The following is a 15,968-nucleotide window of genomic DNA, read 5'->3' on the forward strand; positions in this document are numbered from 1 at the left end:
GAGAGCTCTTGACTAGTCTTGCAGAAGACATAGCTTTACTCCCTAGCACCTACAATGGGTGGCTCGTGATAGTTTGTAACTTCAGCTCCAGAGGCTTCAATGCCCTCTCCTGGCTTCTCTGCTTCTCTGCACACAAGTGGCGCACATAAACTCATACAGGCACACATATGTAGACATAGGTAAACAAAGAGTAAATCCTAAAGAGGGTAAGATTTATAAGCAAGTATAATCACTGTGCAATGTTAGTAAGTGTACGTCTCGCTAGACAGACGCCTCCTAAGAGCTAAAATAAAGCTAGAACTAATCGGCGAGGAGTCTTTGAAAATAGGGTAGAGGGATGACATCATCAAGGACATCCTTATGGGAGAGATGATTTTGGATGGAGAGGAGAACACAGGAAACGAGCACCAAAATGGAGACCAGGGTAGGCTGAACTATGCGGAGCTGGTGATATGTAAATTCACACCCTAATAAGAATATTATGTTAATTAGACGGCTGAGCATGAGATAAGGCTAAGGAGGTATACCTGTGCCAAACTGGGGACACTGCCAGCTAAGCTGAACAGGTTTCCTGCCACCAATCATCATTCCCTAGGATGTTTTAAATAAAATGTATGCATAAGTGTATATATATTATTTATATATGGTGTGTGTGTATATATCAATATTATATATGCATATATTAACTACAGTGGGAAGGAGAGATAGCTCAGTGGTTAAGAAGGCTGCTCTTCCAAAAGACCCAACTTCTGTTTTGGGTATTTAAGTTGGTTGGCTCACCATCACTTGTAAATCTAGTTTCTAGGGGTCAGACACCATCTTCCGACCTTCACAGGTACCCATATTTATGCATACATACCCACACATGTGCACAAAATATTTTAAAAAGCCTTAAAGAAAAAAAGATCTGTCCAAAGGCAGCCGAACTTCTCAATGAGTTTCCCATGGGCTTCCCGTTGGGTCCTTCCACTCGCGGCTTTGACATTGTCACCTTCCCGTCCCTTAGCTCACGTCTGCTAAATCAGCACTGCTCAGATCCATACTGCTGTGTGGGAGGTCAGTTTGTAAAATGTCATGGGAGCATTTCTTCTCTCATCTCCTAAGATGTACTGGAAGGGTGCTTATCCCTTGTCTTGCTCGATGAGACCAGGCACCCTTCTAATCACCAAATAGAAAGATGTTTAGCTAATTAAAAAAAAAATAAGTTCTTCTTAAGTTATTAGTGGCTTCAAAAGACAGGCGAGCAAGGTTGGGAGCCAGGAAATACTGAAATTGGCAGAGGCCCGAGGCTAGCCCTCCATGTTTTACACTGGGACCCAAAGAAACACAGAGAGGTGAAGGGATTGGCTTCAGCAGACATAACTCACGTCTCTGGCCAGCACTAGAGCCTAAATCTTTCGCATACAAATAATTACATCTTACCAAAACTCACTGCTGTAAGTTTGACTTAGAGGAAAGAGCGAATTCTCATGCTACGCAACAGCCTTGCCCAGACTCAGCACTGGCATTTGAACCAGATCGTTCTTTGCTGAGGGTGGGACTTCCTGTGCATTGTGATATGTCCATTGCATTCCATATTCCTGTCTAGTAGATGCCAGGGTCTCCCAGTCTTCCACGTTGTGTTAAGGCAGGCATGCTAAACCTCCCCAGGAGCCACACTGACAGCCAGCCATTGACACTAATAGCAGATGCCTTCCCTGACCTATGGATTAGTCCTGATATTCCTGTTGCCTCCTCCCCTGCCAACCCATAACTCTATATTAGCAGCTTCAGAAACCAGTATGGCCTAACCTAAGGACCTCCTTCCAAGAATTTCACACTTCCAACCTGACAGAATAGGTGTTTTTTCCAGGTGTTCTGGGTTCCCCTGAGGTGTTAACTTGATTGTTGGAATCTAGCTAATCCAGTCTAGCCAAGGTTATGGGCCCTTAACCCTTCTACTCCATGCTGGACTGCAGCAGGAGTGTAAGCTGGGCTACATGCTGTGCTGGGGGCTGAGAATTAGGGATATTGGTCAAATCTCTGATCTCTAGTGTTCTAGCCTCCTGTGGAGACACAGATAAAGGAGCACTTGTCAGCTCCAAGATGAGTCTTGGGTAAGATCCATGTGTAAGGTATTGCAGAATTAGAAAGTGTGCCCAGTTCACAGGGAAGGTGCTGGTAGGGATCCATCCCCTCGATATGCAGAACATATTGAGAGTGCTCAAGGACAAATCAGAACCGTCAGTTAATGAAAAGGTCTTTCAGGCAGAGGGGCAAGTACATTCGAAAGAGCCAGAAATCCCACCTTCTCCTGGGTACAGTATCAGCCTGGGATGAGTAATGAACCAGGGAGTATGTAGGGCTCAGGCACTGACTATGGTCCAATGGTGCTATACCAAGAAGTTCGGGTACTGGTTCTGAATAGAAGTAGAGCTTGTCAGATTTGCATTTTAGAAGGATCTGAAGTTGGGAAGATCCCTCGATGAACCACCTATAAAGAAACCGCCGGCATTTTCTCTTGCTTTCGCACACTCCTTCAATCCGGCAGAACAAAGGGAACAGCTTCTTGACCATGGACCGAAGGGAGGAGGAAGACACCCTTTCACACCAAGAGAAGAGCCCCCTTTTCAAACCTTTTTCAGGAGCTCGAATTCCCTGTCATTCCAGCAACCCGCTCAGAATTCAGGACATATACGATAAATGGTCCACTCCGCCGTTTCTCAGTCTACGGTTCAGCTGACTTATGATGAAAGCGGGTTGTGTGTACGTGCGTCCGTCGACCCTCTGTGGAGATGAGTGGCAGACTGATTTGCAGAGATCGTTCCATTTACCAGCTGTAGCTCATGTGTGCTTATTCAGACAAAGAAGATGCCAAATCACAGCAGCAGGATGCCCAGCGCCAGCTGAGATTAGAACTCTTCTAGGGTGGCTAAGATGGCTCAGCTGGTAAAGGCAATTAGCCTCAAGTCTGATGACCCAAGTTTGATGCCTGCAGCCCATGTGGGGGTGGGGGGGAGAGGAGAGAACTAATTCCTGCTAAGTTGTTCCTCTCATGACCTTCACATGTGCTCCCCAATAGGCATGTATACAAGTGTGTGCGTGCAGATGCGTGTCTGCACACTAAATAATTATGTACACACTAAATAATTATAACAAAAGACTAGAACTCTCTTTATAAATTAGACCAGGTTCCTTAAAGAGCAATGCAGTGGGCGACAATACAAATGGGCAGCTCTAGGTGGCTGTTCAGGCCAAGCTATCTCAGGACCTGCAGGAAACAGGTGTTCTTATTGTTTTAGAAGGAAAGTGGGGGTGTGTTGAGATGGATCGACACACATGTATATCCTGGTTCCGTGAGACTTGGAAGACTCCTGAAGGAGGCTTAAGCCTGCCTATATGCAGAAGGAAGGCAGGAAGGTATTGCATGGATCAGACGTGAATGTGAAAGAAAGGCCTTGCAGCTGGACACGTGGAACAGAAAGCTGTTCTCCCACAGGCAGATGCTGCTCCTGTGGGTGTGAAGTTGCCTTGATTAATTTTCTGAATGTCAGTAAAGGAAGCCAGGGGTTGTGGGAAAATGCCTGTAATCCCAGGCACTTCATGGGCACAGAGGCAGGAAGCGTTACTGCAAATTCTACATGTTGAGTTGTAAGCCAGTCAGAAAAGGCAAGATCACAAGAATTAAAAACCAAACAAACAAACAACAAAAGAATGTCTGTAAAGGTCAGTGGATGGAATTTATGTCCTCCTCCTCCAGTTGAACCAATTTTTATCTTAAGAGCTGATTTGCTATAACTTGTGTTGGGATGGGGCAGAGGCAGGAGGATTACTGATTCAAACTGTTACAGACTGGGTTCAAAGGTCAACCTGGTAACTCAGCTAGATCCTGCCTCAAAAAAGAAAAAAGGGGGAGGGAGCGGGCTGTGGCTTAGTTGTAGATGGCATGCTTGGAATGCCCAAGGCCCTAGATTCAATCTCCAATACTGCAGGGGTGGGGTGGGATGGGGTGGGAGGAGCTGACACATGGTGGCCTTCTCTCTGGTTCTGGCATTACTCAGACGGTCCTGGCTTCCTAGAATTCTTAATACAATTCCAGAAATTTTCATTAGCAGCCAGCACTAAAGAATCTTCTCTCGAAGTGGTACTCGTGGTTTTCCACAGTTGACCTGACCTATCTCCGGCCTCTCCCAGTTCCAACCCACCTAGATCACAAAGGGAAAATTTCCATTCTTAAAGCAATGCTTTGATTAAGTTCCCGGTTTCAAAACTGTTTACCTCTTCCTACTTGGTTTTGAATCAAGTCCAAGCAGTTAAAGCCGGGTAAAATCCCTCACCCAAGGTAAATTCTGACCCCCACCACTCTTGCGACATGGTACCCCCTGTGTTCCAGGAATGGACAGGTGGCCCCTATTCCCCAACACTGGTTTGTCAGGAGATCAAATGCCTGAAAACATCATCCCCTCCCTATTTGCCTTGAAAGAACATTCCTGAAGGGGTTCTATAGGTACAATGGAAGCCAAGCCCAGCTCCCGGCTCAAAAAGAACAACGGGGTGGGGGTGGGGGGGGCGGCGCTGAGATTTCTGCCCCTTTTGGGGAAGGCTTGCATCTCCAACTTCCTAGTGAAGGGGAGAGGCTTTTCCCCACCAAGACTCAGCCCAGCTCTAGCCTCGAGCATTTCAGGAAAAAGGGAAAATCCAAAGCCCTGGAATATGCCTGGCAAGCCCTGGGCTCCCAACAAACATCTCTTGATGGTATCGAAAATCATTCAAGACAGTCGACTTTATTCCCTTAAGGTTACCTTCCCCACCACCCGCCCTTTCTTCTCAAGGCCAGGGACTTTTTCCTTCATCCCTGCCTGCCTCAGGCGAGTTTAAAAAAAAAAAAATCAAACATCTTAATTTTGATTAAAATTGGCTTTGATATGTAAGAACCAAAATTTCCGGTCTAACCCCGTAAGAAATGAGAAACTTCCTAACTCTCTCTCACTCTCTCTTAGCCCTATCCAGCATTAAATTTCAGCTTTCTTGAAAAGAACTGACCTGGGTCGCTTCTTAATAAATAAAACTTTGTATCATGTCCGAAGGGCCGGATTCCCACCAAAATCTCCATTCAAGAAACAAAGTGTTTGTTGTGAAATGAGGTGTCAGGGTGAACGGTTTACAGGCAGAACAGTTCACAGTACGTATACTGAGGCTGGTAAAAAAAAATAATAACACAGTGAACCCCCAATTAGACCTTAGTCTGGGGATACCAAAAGCGCCTTAGCTACCCCTGTGTTCTCTAAGCGTTGATTCAGGGTTTTTTTTCTAGAACGAAAAAGCCTTCTTTCATGGACCGTGCTGTTTGTCACCTTTCCCTTACTAAAGAGTGTACGTCCGATGTTTATCTGAGATCTCCGTCGCGCTTAGTCAGTCATCTCGCTGAACCACCTACACGTTTCCTTAAATCAGAGACGCGTGGACTCTGCAGGAGAACTACATTACCCAGCAGGCCCCGCGCCTTTCGCAGGAAGGACGTCTGCGCACTAAGATACTCAGTTCCAAGTTTGGAGCTTTTAGCTGCCAGCCCTGGCCCATCATGTAGCTGCAGCACAGCCTTCCCTAACGTTGCAACTGGGGGAAAAATCACTTTCCAGACAGTTTTGCAAGGCGTGCAATTTCATCTTGACTCCCTGAAAGTCCATCTGCTGCATCGGTCAAGAGAAACTCCACTTGCATGAAGATTGCACGCCTGCAGCTTGCATCTTTGTTGCAAAACTAGCTACAGAAGAGAAGCAAGGCAAAGTCTTTTGTGCTCCCCTCCCCCATCAAAGGAAAGGGGAAAATGTCTCAGTCGAAAGGTAAGAGCCTGTTTGCATTAGTTGCAAAAAATGCAAAGGCTTATGCATGCATTCATGAATGCATGGGTGCAATTTTCGCCCGGCGATTGCATTTTTAAGTTTGAGGTTTGCCACAGCTCAGTTGCATTTCCTGTTTAGTGTGTGTCTTTTTTTTCCTTTTCTTTTCTTTCTTTTTTTTTTCTTTTTCTTTTTCTTTTTGCAGACACAGAGAGTTCCTGTAAGGCAGGGCTTGCAGTTCAGCTGTGCACTGACATTATTTGCATTCTTCTGCTAGGATTACCGAGCCTTTTTGCCTTTTGCACAGTCAGGAGAGATATAGCAGGTTGGTTGCGTCTAAATGTGCAAAGCTTTATATAATAGTACATTTCTTTAGTATGCACGCATATTCAAAGTAATTTCGTGTGCAACAGGAATGCAAACTTTTGAAAAGTCTCGAGGTGAAGATGAAAGGCAAAACTCGCCTTAAACTAGTAGGAAATTTCTGTGATTTTTATATGCTTTGGGGGAAGGAACCACTGCGGTTCCCGCATTTAGCTTACATTTTTTTTATTGATTTCGCTTTGGACATTAGGCAACTTTTGATTTTTTTTTTTTTAAGGGAAGTAAAGGTGAAGTGTGGAGAGCAGTTTATTATTATTAAAATAAATAAATAAATAAATAAATAAATAAATACATACATACATACATACATACATAAAAACCTCTTGCTTTTCTGAGAGTTTGCACTTTGTATCAGTTGCTTGCAGGGGTGAAGACCTAAATGTGTTTAGCCATTTGGAAGATGCTTTTGCGCCTGTGGGAGGATTTTAGGGGGTGAGCGTAATTTGTGAGCATTGTATCAAACCTGAGACGACTGCATTCTCTCCTTGGCAACTACAGTGACATCTTGTAAGTGTTTAACTGCCCAGACTTGGTAGGAAGTTCTGTAATAGGTCAGAAGTTCAGGACTATGGTTGCCTTCTTTTTCTCTTTCAAATTTATTTAATTAAAAATGTTTTTATAAGGTTGTATTTTGCAAACTTACTGATGTTCTGTAGAGGGAACTAAAAAAAAAAAAAAAATAAATAAAAGAAAAGAAAAAAGAAAAAAAAAAGCCCTGTATGGTGTTACTGAAGAGATGCTTAGGCACCTGTGAATCCCTTTAATGACCTGTTTAGAGAGCAATCTTCTTTAACATAGAGAAATCTGATGGTATCGGAGAAATACCCCAAAATGAAGAGGTGTGCTAGGTTACCTGGGAGTACCACTAGAGAGAGATCTGGGGACATTAAAGTATCCAATAAGTTTTTTGCCACACTGTTTTTGGAGTTGTGATACCTTCTCATTCTACCTGATGAACATGATGTATCTGATCCCATGAAGAAAGGGATTGTTCTTCAGCATTTAAAGTAAGATTGTTTGCGGTTGTTTGTTGGTTTTGTGTTTAATGTTAGGGGAGGAGGAAATATTTTAACTGTCTCAGAAATGTTCAGATGAACCTGGAAATTGGCATTTATTTATTTATTTTTTTAGGTGTGAATATTCCTTAGCTAGGGGAAACTCAAAATCTTGAGCAGAGAAATCAGAGTGTACAGGGTCAGTCCACTAAAGAAATAGCTTCTAGTTACTTTATATTTGGTAAACGTTCACTCATTCATTCAATCCAGCTTAATATATGTGTCTGTATGATATTCATGTGTTATGTCTGTATACCCGTATGCATAACTATATGTACATGCACATGTATGTTTGCATGCATGTGTTATGTGCATAGAATTTGGGGGTACACAAGTACTTAAAAATGCAGTCTTTTTCTTTCAAGAATAACCGTCTGGTTTGAGAAAGTAAATGTGAGGACATTTTTGGGGCACAGACAGCAGTCAGACTAGGCCAGTGAGATGACCCCGTGGGTAAAGATGACTGCTGCCAAGCCTGATACCTCAGTTCCATCTTCCAAAGCCAAATGGTGGAAAGAAACTCCCACAATTTGTCCTTTGACCTCCACTTGTGCGCACCCCCATGCGCACAGAATAAGTAAACGGAATTGCAATACAAAATTTAAAAGCCCGGCTATTGAAGAGAAACAGGGCCACCACAGTTGAGAGGCAGTGATGATGATTCTTTTATTTGGCAAGTTGTAAGGAAACTAACTGCAGGAAGGTTACATGTACTATGATCCAATCAACCTCACCATCACCCAATTTGGACCTTGGGCTCTAAATTAATTTCTTCTCTCCATAGTTTTTGGTCTTACTTGTGAGATAAACCGCTTTCTCAGCAGGTCATGTTGTTTCTCTTTTCTTTTTTTTTTCTTTTTTTTTTACTCTGGAAGCTAACAGGGAGGTACCCACTCTTGATCTTGGATCAGGGATGGGTGGTCCTTCAAGTCAGTTTCCATTTATGTAGATGAACTTTCTCAACCAGACCTTGCTTGCAAACTCTATCTGGTATGAACATGAGGCTTTTTTTTTTTTTTTGCTCAAACGGAAAATTATTGGTGGAAACACATAGTCAATCATTTTAGAAATGCCCCAGGAGTCTTGGCCTGGACTTTTTATGTGGACTTTGCCTGGCTCAGCAAGGCTGTCTTCAAATAGCCAAAAGCACTCTTTTTTTTTTTTTCTCCTTCTACTTAGTTCCAGACTTCTTTCTCTAGCCAGAAGAAATGGGAGCAACAGTGAGAGGTGGGTGCAGTCTCCTAGTATTGAAGAATTTAACAGCATGTTCAATTCACAAACCTTTACGAACTTTTCAGATCACTATAATTCGGTTTTACAGACCTCTAATTTAAGGCATAGCAGAGGCAAAGAATTACAGACTGCCCAGGAGCTGGAAGGACTGGGCTCCTTCTCCCTAGCCTTTTACCAACAGTGAGATTCCGAGAAAGACTTTTCTTAAAAAGAGATTTTTGTTTTCCACAGTTGTAAGTCTAGGTGGTACGTTTCTCAGCTTGTTTGTGTTAGCTGTCTGGGGTTGAGCTGACATTTTTTTTTTTTTTCCTCTCTCTCTCAAATATTAAAGCAGTAGTGTGCCTTTTGAGGAAATCTGAAATGTAAGTTAACAGGAAGGGTCCAAGAGAGTGCCGGAATTCCTGCTTATTACAGGAAGACAAGCCACAGGAAAAATGTGTCATCTACACTACCCGGGAGAGAAAGCTATTGTGATCAGCCAGAATGGTCTTCTGAGGAAGAGAGAGAGGTCTAGCATCTCCTGGTTTACCTGAAAATATATAAATTTGAGCCCTTTAGGAACCAGTCTTTTTTATTTCTTTTTCTGTTCACCTTGAAAAGAAAACACACAACAATATGAGCTTATTTTGGTTGAGTGTGGTCATATATAAGTCATGTAAGAAATGCTCCCCCAAAGTGTACTTCAGAAGGGACTTAGAAAATGGCAGGGACCATCTCAACCCTCCTGGGTTAACCTCTGCTTCTGTAATTCACTCCATCCTGGGGGCACCAGATGTGTGCATTTCTCATTCCGTGTACATGCCTTTGTTGGGTCATATCAGGCAGACTTGTCCTGCTTAACCTGTAATCTGAGCCGGTGTGTTTTATAACTCTTGTCGGTCTCAGGACACCCAGGCAGAATTGGCACCTTGGGTGTCCTGTTTGCTTTGTGTTGGTGTTGCTTTCTGTCCTTTCTAGCATGGTGTGCATGTGCATGTGTGCATGTGTGTATGTGTGCATGTGTGCATGTGTGTATGTGTGCATGTGTGCATGTGTGTGTTAGTGATGCAGTTTCTAGACACAAGGGTAGAAATTGTTATTCTTTTATTTTCATAGATTAATGCCATTAAAAAAAAGCCAAACTCCCTCATCTATTAAAACCTAAAACAATCTACACGGAGTAGTTTTAAAACTTTAAAATGTTTATAAATAGTACTTCTTCATTATAGAAATGGTCAAGAGAAAAGGAAGACAAAACTGTCTCATTGCTGCAGAATACATTGTGATGTGTACTCTTTAGGCTTTTGGTCTGTGCCTATGTGTTGGAAAAATGCAAGATATGTGGCCCACTAGTGTCTACGAGACTACTTTTTATTTCACGGAGAACTATGAAGTGTGTCTGAATCCATGGATCTCTACATTTGCGGTATCCAGTTCCATTGCATTTGCTTAAATAGAATTTCAATACCTGTTTACTTCAGTTCTGTTCCATGCACATTGCCACATATTCCTGGGCAGACAATGGCAAGAGACTAAATTCCAGGAAGTCAACTGCAGATTGTGAATGTCTGCTTCTCCTTTATCCCCCAATATTTTCTATTTCAAAATGAGGCTTTTATTATATTATTCTCATTCTATAAATGTCCATGTTCATTGTGAATTTTAAATCAAAGAGGAAATTCATGATAAGAATTCACAATTGAGCTGACTTTGACAGTGTGTGTCTGTGTCTTTAATCCTGGAACTAGGTAGGCAGAGGCAAACGGATCTCTGTGAGTTCAAGAACATCCTGGTCAACATAGTGAGTTCTAGGTCAGCCAGGGCTGTATAGTGAGTATATAAAAAATTACACACACACACATACAACTTCACCTCAAACTTCTCAGGGATAATTACTGTTCACTTTTGATGACTGACTTTGTATACATAGTCTTACATGTGTTATTTTTCGGTATGGGATGTTTTCCTTAAGGTCTCCCATGACACCTGGCTGTCTTCCAATATTAGTCCACATACAGTAGCCTCATTCTTTGTCACAGTTGTGTATTTTAACTTGTAAGAGCACAGTCTTACACTCAAGCCTTCCATGAACTACCACACAGTTGCCATTTTATTTTAAGGTATACACAAGCATTGCAAGGAACTCCTTGGAATTAGATAATTACACAGTAGTCTAATTCATTCACTCATTCATTTATTCTTTTTTTAAAAAAATCATTCATTCTTTCTTTTCAAAGTTTGTATTAGAAGCATTCTCATATCTTTTGATGATAATCTTCACCTCCCCCAACTTCTCAGATCTTCCCCATCATCCACCTTCACGTTCTTTCTCTCTTTGAAAGCAAAAACAGAAACAAAACAAAGTCAAGATGGGCAAACTACAAAAATATTAATACAACAACAACAAAAAAAACAAAGCAAAACAAAAAGCAGAACACACACACTCACACACATACACAGCACACATATGCACCCCTTGGTGTCTATTTTGTGCTGACCAACTACTTTTGGTGATTTGATAAATGGTATTTATACTTGACTCCTACTTACATTTATTGAAGTAATAAGTTGAAAATGTTCATTTGTCTTGACATTTCTGTTTCATTTGGTCCCCCCTCATAAAATATATCTTTAACATTTTTACATAAAGATAAAATTATTTCTATAGTTGGGTCATCAAATCCCAAGACTGTGTAGGTTAGATAATCATATATAGACCTTCGGTTCTATACAAGTAAACAATTTCATTCCTTGATAAGTTCTAATTTGATTTTTTTGACCAAAATGTCTTGCGTACATATCACATATGTTATAATGTAAACTCAGTACGTTTACACTGTTGATTGCTGTCCAGACTCACATAAATATAAGGAAGAAATTATGATCTACTTTGAATTCCAGACTGAAAAATAATCCACTTTTGGGTGTGTCTGGAGTTCTAATTACCTCCACAGAGAAAAATAGCTTTTCTTTAGTTTTGTAAGTAATTTTTATGTAGCGCATGGTTGTTTTGTGGACCTTAATAGAAAATGATGGATTGTTTCAGTTTTAATTACAAGGCTGATTCCAAGGAACAGGTGATTTGAATTTACACCCTTAAAACAATTAAGGCTGCAGTTAATGTTGGTCTCCCAAGTTCTGTGTCTGGCAGGTGTGATGCCTTCTTTAGCTAACCCTCAGGAAGCCTGCCCGCTTATTCATTTTGCTACTAGTGGTAAGATTTAAGACTAGGCAAGAAGTCACAGGTGTGTCACTCTGCAAATGAACAGACCAAGGCCTTGGAATGAATTCGGTGCTTGCAGACACTACAACCGCAGGTAAAGGGGACTTGTCATTCTTTGTCCAAAGTTCTTTTCACTGAGCGACACAGCAACACCGCTGGTCCACGTTTAAACTCCTCCCTGCTCCCTCAGAATTTAGAGTACTTTACATTTTGCGTTTTTGTTTACTTTGTGGGGAGCAGGCTGGGGGAGGGAGGCGGCTGATGATAACAATCGTCTGAGCTTTACTATTCTATTCTTCGCCCAAGAAATGGTGATCCCTGAATCATGGTGGTGGTAGGTTTTCTTACCAGTCCTCTGCCAAAAGAGATTTTGCAAATGCTCCCCTTCTGATTGCCAGTTGCTTACCGAGGACGGCTCTGAGCTTTAAATGCTGCAATTACTGCTTGCCTTTTATGGACTCTCTCCTTTGAAAGATCTTGCCGGGTAGGTGGGTAGGTAAACTTCACCTCCATTTGTGCTCCAGTAGCTCTTTCGGTGTTCGGTTTTGTTCATTATCAATAGCCGGTCATCGGTGTCCGGCAAATATCTTCTGAAGTTATTTTTTTCATCAGTAAGGATGGTTGTCACTCCCTCCCCTAAGAGGTTTGGGGCAATTAAGCTGTAAACACAGTTGCCTTTACTCTTCTTGTTTGCATTCAAAGTCTCATTATCTCTGTGCTTGATCATTTGGAAGTTGCCAAAAAAAAAAAAAAAAAAAATAGCATAAAGACCCGGTACTTCCTAGCTAGCCCTTTAAACGGGTTTAAAGGTTGTGTGGTCCTTTATTAACTTAGTGTTTTAAAAACTTGAGGAGAGGCTAGGGATGATGGCTCAGTGGTTAAGACTGCTTATTCTTTCTCCAGTACTTAATTCAAACCTCCAGCACCCACATACAAAACCGGGCAGGATTGGAAGTACCCTGTCCCTAGTACTGTGCAGGATTGGAAGTACCCTTGTCCTAGTAGTCGCTGGGTAGAGGGAGAGAGGTGAATTTCCGGGCTCCACGGCTGCCGAGCCTAGATGAAAAGGCTGCTTTCTGGTCCAGAGAAAGAAAGATCTAGTCTCAAGGCAAGAACGGGACGTGCCTGGGGACGTACCTGGGCACCGACGGTCGTGTCACACTTGTGTAGTGCACACAGAGACAACACATGCAGACATAGGCACACACATGGAACAAAAGGGAAAAATGACACATGCTGAGGATGTTGCTCAGTGGTGAAGGAGGTGCTTGGGTAAGCAGACCCCCAAGATGAACGAACGGCCCAAAGGAGGATAGTTGGTGGGACAGAAATGAATACCTCCAATGCCCCTTGCCGGCTGCTTTCGGTTTCTAAGTCTCCGGAGCTTTTGAAGGGTTATTAGAAGCAATTGAGAAAATGTTAGCAGTAGGCTTCCCTCCAATAAAACAGATCTGCGAGCCCAGCCAGTCGATCCTGTAATTCCTCACTTCCGTCTTGACTGCTACCGAGGCCATTGGCCACCCCTGCCTGCCTGCGTTGTGTTCCCTCACACGATCTTCCTTCCGTCCCTAAACTTGTCCCGGTGAAGTCTGATGTCTCGACAACTCGCCTGCCCTTTCTACTTTGAAGAAGAGAGTCAGGGAAGTCGCTCACAGTCCCCTGTTACTTGACCAGCTGTGCTCTGAGTCAAGTATTAAATGGGTAATTTGTAGGATCTCCCTGTTAGGTGTTCTGCTTTCTATGGTCTTGCCTCCATGAGCTCCCTGGGCTCAATCTTAGAGGCGGGTCCCTCGGTGCACAGCATTCTGAGATGCTGTCACCCCCACTCCACCATCATCAATGTCACTTTTTGCTGTGGTCACTTTTCAAGTGTCGTGTTTGTAAATATCACATAAATCCCAGGGGCAGATGCTAGAAGCCTTAGTTTACAAATGAGCAAGTTAACTATGTTTTCCCCCATGGGGGCTGATGGGAAGTGCTGGAGGCAGGAAACAATAAAACAAACAAACAAACAAACAAACAAAGTCATTTAACCAGCAGCCAGAAAACTACAACCACCGTGACACCTCCTATGAGCTAAACCAATTCCCTGCTCATTTTAGCTTGGTGGCCGCTATGCCCACCATGAGCTTTATTCCAGCTTTCATTTAACGTTTTTTAAATTGACCCCTCACATCCGGAGCGTAGTGTAATGATTAAATAAATACACACAAGGAATACTAATGAAGTTCAAGTAACTGTTCTCTCTCTCTCTCTCTCTCCATTTCTGCATACTGAGGACCTTTAAGCTCTGCATGTCTAGTGACTTTGAAATATGGAATTTCTTTCAACGGTACATACCCTACCTTGGGTCAGGACAGTGCAAGTAACTTTTCCTGGGCTGGGCCTGAAGCTCGGCTGATAAGAGTGCTTGGTTAGTAGTCACAGAGCCCTGAGTTTGGTCCTCTGCATTGCCAAAAGTAGGCATGGCGGGGCACACCTGTAATTCCATCATTTAGGAGGTTGAGGCAGGAGGATCAGGAATTCAAGGTCATTCTTGGCTACATAGCAGGTTGGAGACTAGCTTTGGCTACTTGAAACTGAATTTCAAAGATGATAGGTAGGTAGGTAGGTAGGTAGATAGATAGGAAAAAAACATCAAGAAGGAAAGATAATTGCTATATTTTACTATATTTACTTCTTATCAGTTTTTGACAATTACAAATAAGCACAAAATGATATTTTATGGCGAGTGAAAGAGAGATAATACCCAAACTCAGTGTCCTTAAGTAAGGTCTCATACCTATGATTGCTTAGTGTCTGTAGCTGGTGTTTGCTCCCCAGTATTGGGCTGGAGTACTTCTAACAGAGATTCTGCGTTCCATAAAGCAGAAAATATTTGCCGTTTGTCTTTGTCTGAAAACGCTTGCTCTGTCGACTTTACTCGGGTAGGTGGCATCTCCGGGGTCTTGGGCTTACAGGCGACATTTGATGGGACATTGTTAACCTGGATCACCCTGGCCTGCCATTCCTCTGGCCACCTCTTGGGCCCAGCTTACAGGAAATGTCTGAGTGGCCTTTCTCCTGGCGATGAGAATTTAGGTCATTGCTCATTTCCGCCCAGACCAACTAATCATCTCCTTTAACGCGTCTAGGGTCCTTTCCCCGTCCCTGTGCGGTTCGCTTCCTGTTGGCGTTGCAGCTCTTGCTTTTCCCTCATTGAGAAGTCGCCCATTCATTTTCCTCCCCACGTTCTCCATCCTCTCCTTGATCCTGAGGTTTGTTTGAAAGTGCGTCGTTCAAAGCCTCACGCTCTCGCCTTTGTCTGGCTTTGGGGATTTTCATCATGACCTGGCCTAGAGACTCCCTCGATTCCTTTGTGTGAAGATGAAAGTCTTCTTCGTGCTAGAACATTCTCCACGCTGCATGGAGTTCCCAGGTTCCCGTCTCCTGAAAATGCAGGAGTGTTTGCTTTTGTCTATCCCTAATCCCCGCGGCTTGTTTAATGGTGGCCTCTTGGGTTATTCTGTGAGCGTCCCTTTGTTTCAGGAGTTACTCATGTCATGCGCACTGTGTCTATTTAAGAGGCATGGTTGTCATAAAGGTTCTGAGAGTGGAGGGAGGTGAAAGGCACAGAGGACAGAGACATTTTGACAGGATGAGACCAGATATTTTAACCTCTGTTGATTGACACACAGTGAAGGAACTAGTTCCCGGGAGTCCAGAAGGGGGCGCTGCTGCGAGTACTCTCTGTTTTAGACACTGCTCCGTGATGAATTACTCTATCCACTCTCCCTCTTGCTCAGTGAGGTCATATCCCGTTTTGCAGACGGGCAAACGGAGGCCAGAGAGGTTAAGAACTCAGATATCAGGTAGACTCACGGTGGCGGAGAGGAGGTTGTAGTCGAGGTCAACGGGAGTTCGGAACCTGAGCTCACCTCCGTTCCACTTTGGAACAGCACCTCCAAAATCAATTTTCCCTACAGGAAGAGTTGCAGATACAAAGTCTGACCTGACTCCATAGGGGCTCAGATGGATTTGAGCATGCCTAGACCCAGTATGGTAATTCAGAGGGGTGGCCTGTGTCTGCCTTTTTATAAGTCCCTTTAGACATGTCTTTTTAAATGTCTGTTGAGTCCAGGATGCGGAGTCTGACTCACTCCGATTTTGCATGTGGAGTTCCAAGCTTACACTTCTCTTTGGGTTGGAAGAGGCTGATGACAGTTGATCAGCTGACAGGTATTGATGGGTGTCTCCTGGAAGTTTATGGCAGAACACTGGTAACAGGTGGTTTTG

At 43.1% G+C, this 15,968-nt stretch overlaps 1 protein-coding gene across 2 annotated transcripts in view; it reads left to right on the forward strand.

The window, feature by feature from the left end:
• The first annotated feature begins 5,540 nt into the window (after nucleotides 1-5,540).
• The window catches only part of MAP2K6 (mitogen-activated protein kinase kinase 6), a 113,807-nt gene continuing 103,379 nt past the window's right edge, over nucleotides 5,541-15,968 (forward strand). Inside the window, exons 1-2 of one of the 2 annotated variants that reach the window (XM_080923780.1) lie at nucleotides 5,541-5,822; nucleotides 8,438-8,485. In XM_080923780.1, the coding sequence (XP_080779906.1) occupies nucleotides 8,467-8,485 (19 nt within the window). In that variant the 5' untranslated portion in view covers nucleotides 5,541-5,822; nucleotides 8,438-8,466. The remainder of the gene's footprint in view (nucleotides 5,823-8,437; nucleotides 8,486-15,968) is intronic. The other variant, XM_080923781.1, reaches the window with a different exon arrangement.

This window comes from Micromys minutus, assembly GCF_963924665.1.
Source record: "Micromys minutus genome assembly, chromosome: 10".
Classification (NCBI taxonomy): Eukaryota; Metazoa; Chordata; class Mammalia; order Rodentia; family Muridae; genus Micromys; species Micromys minutus.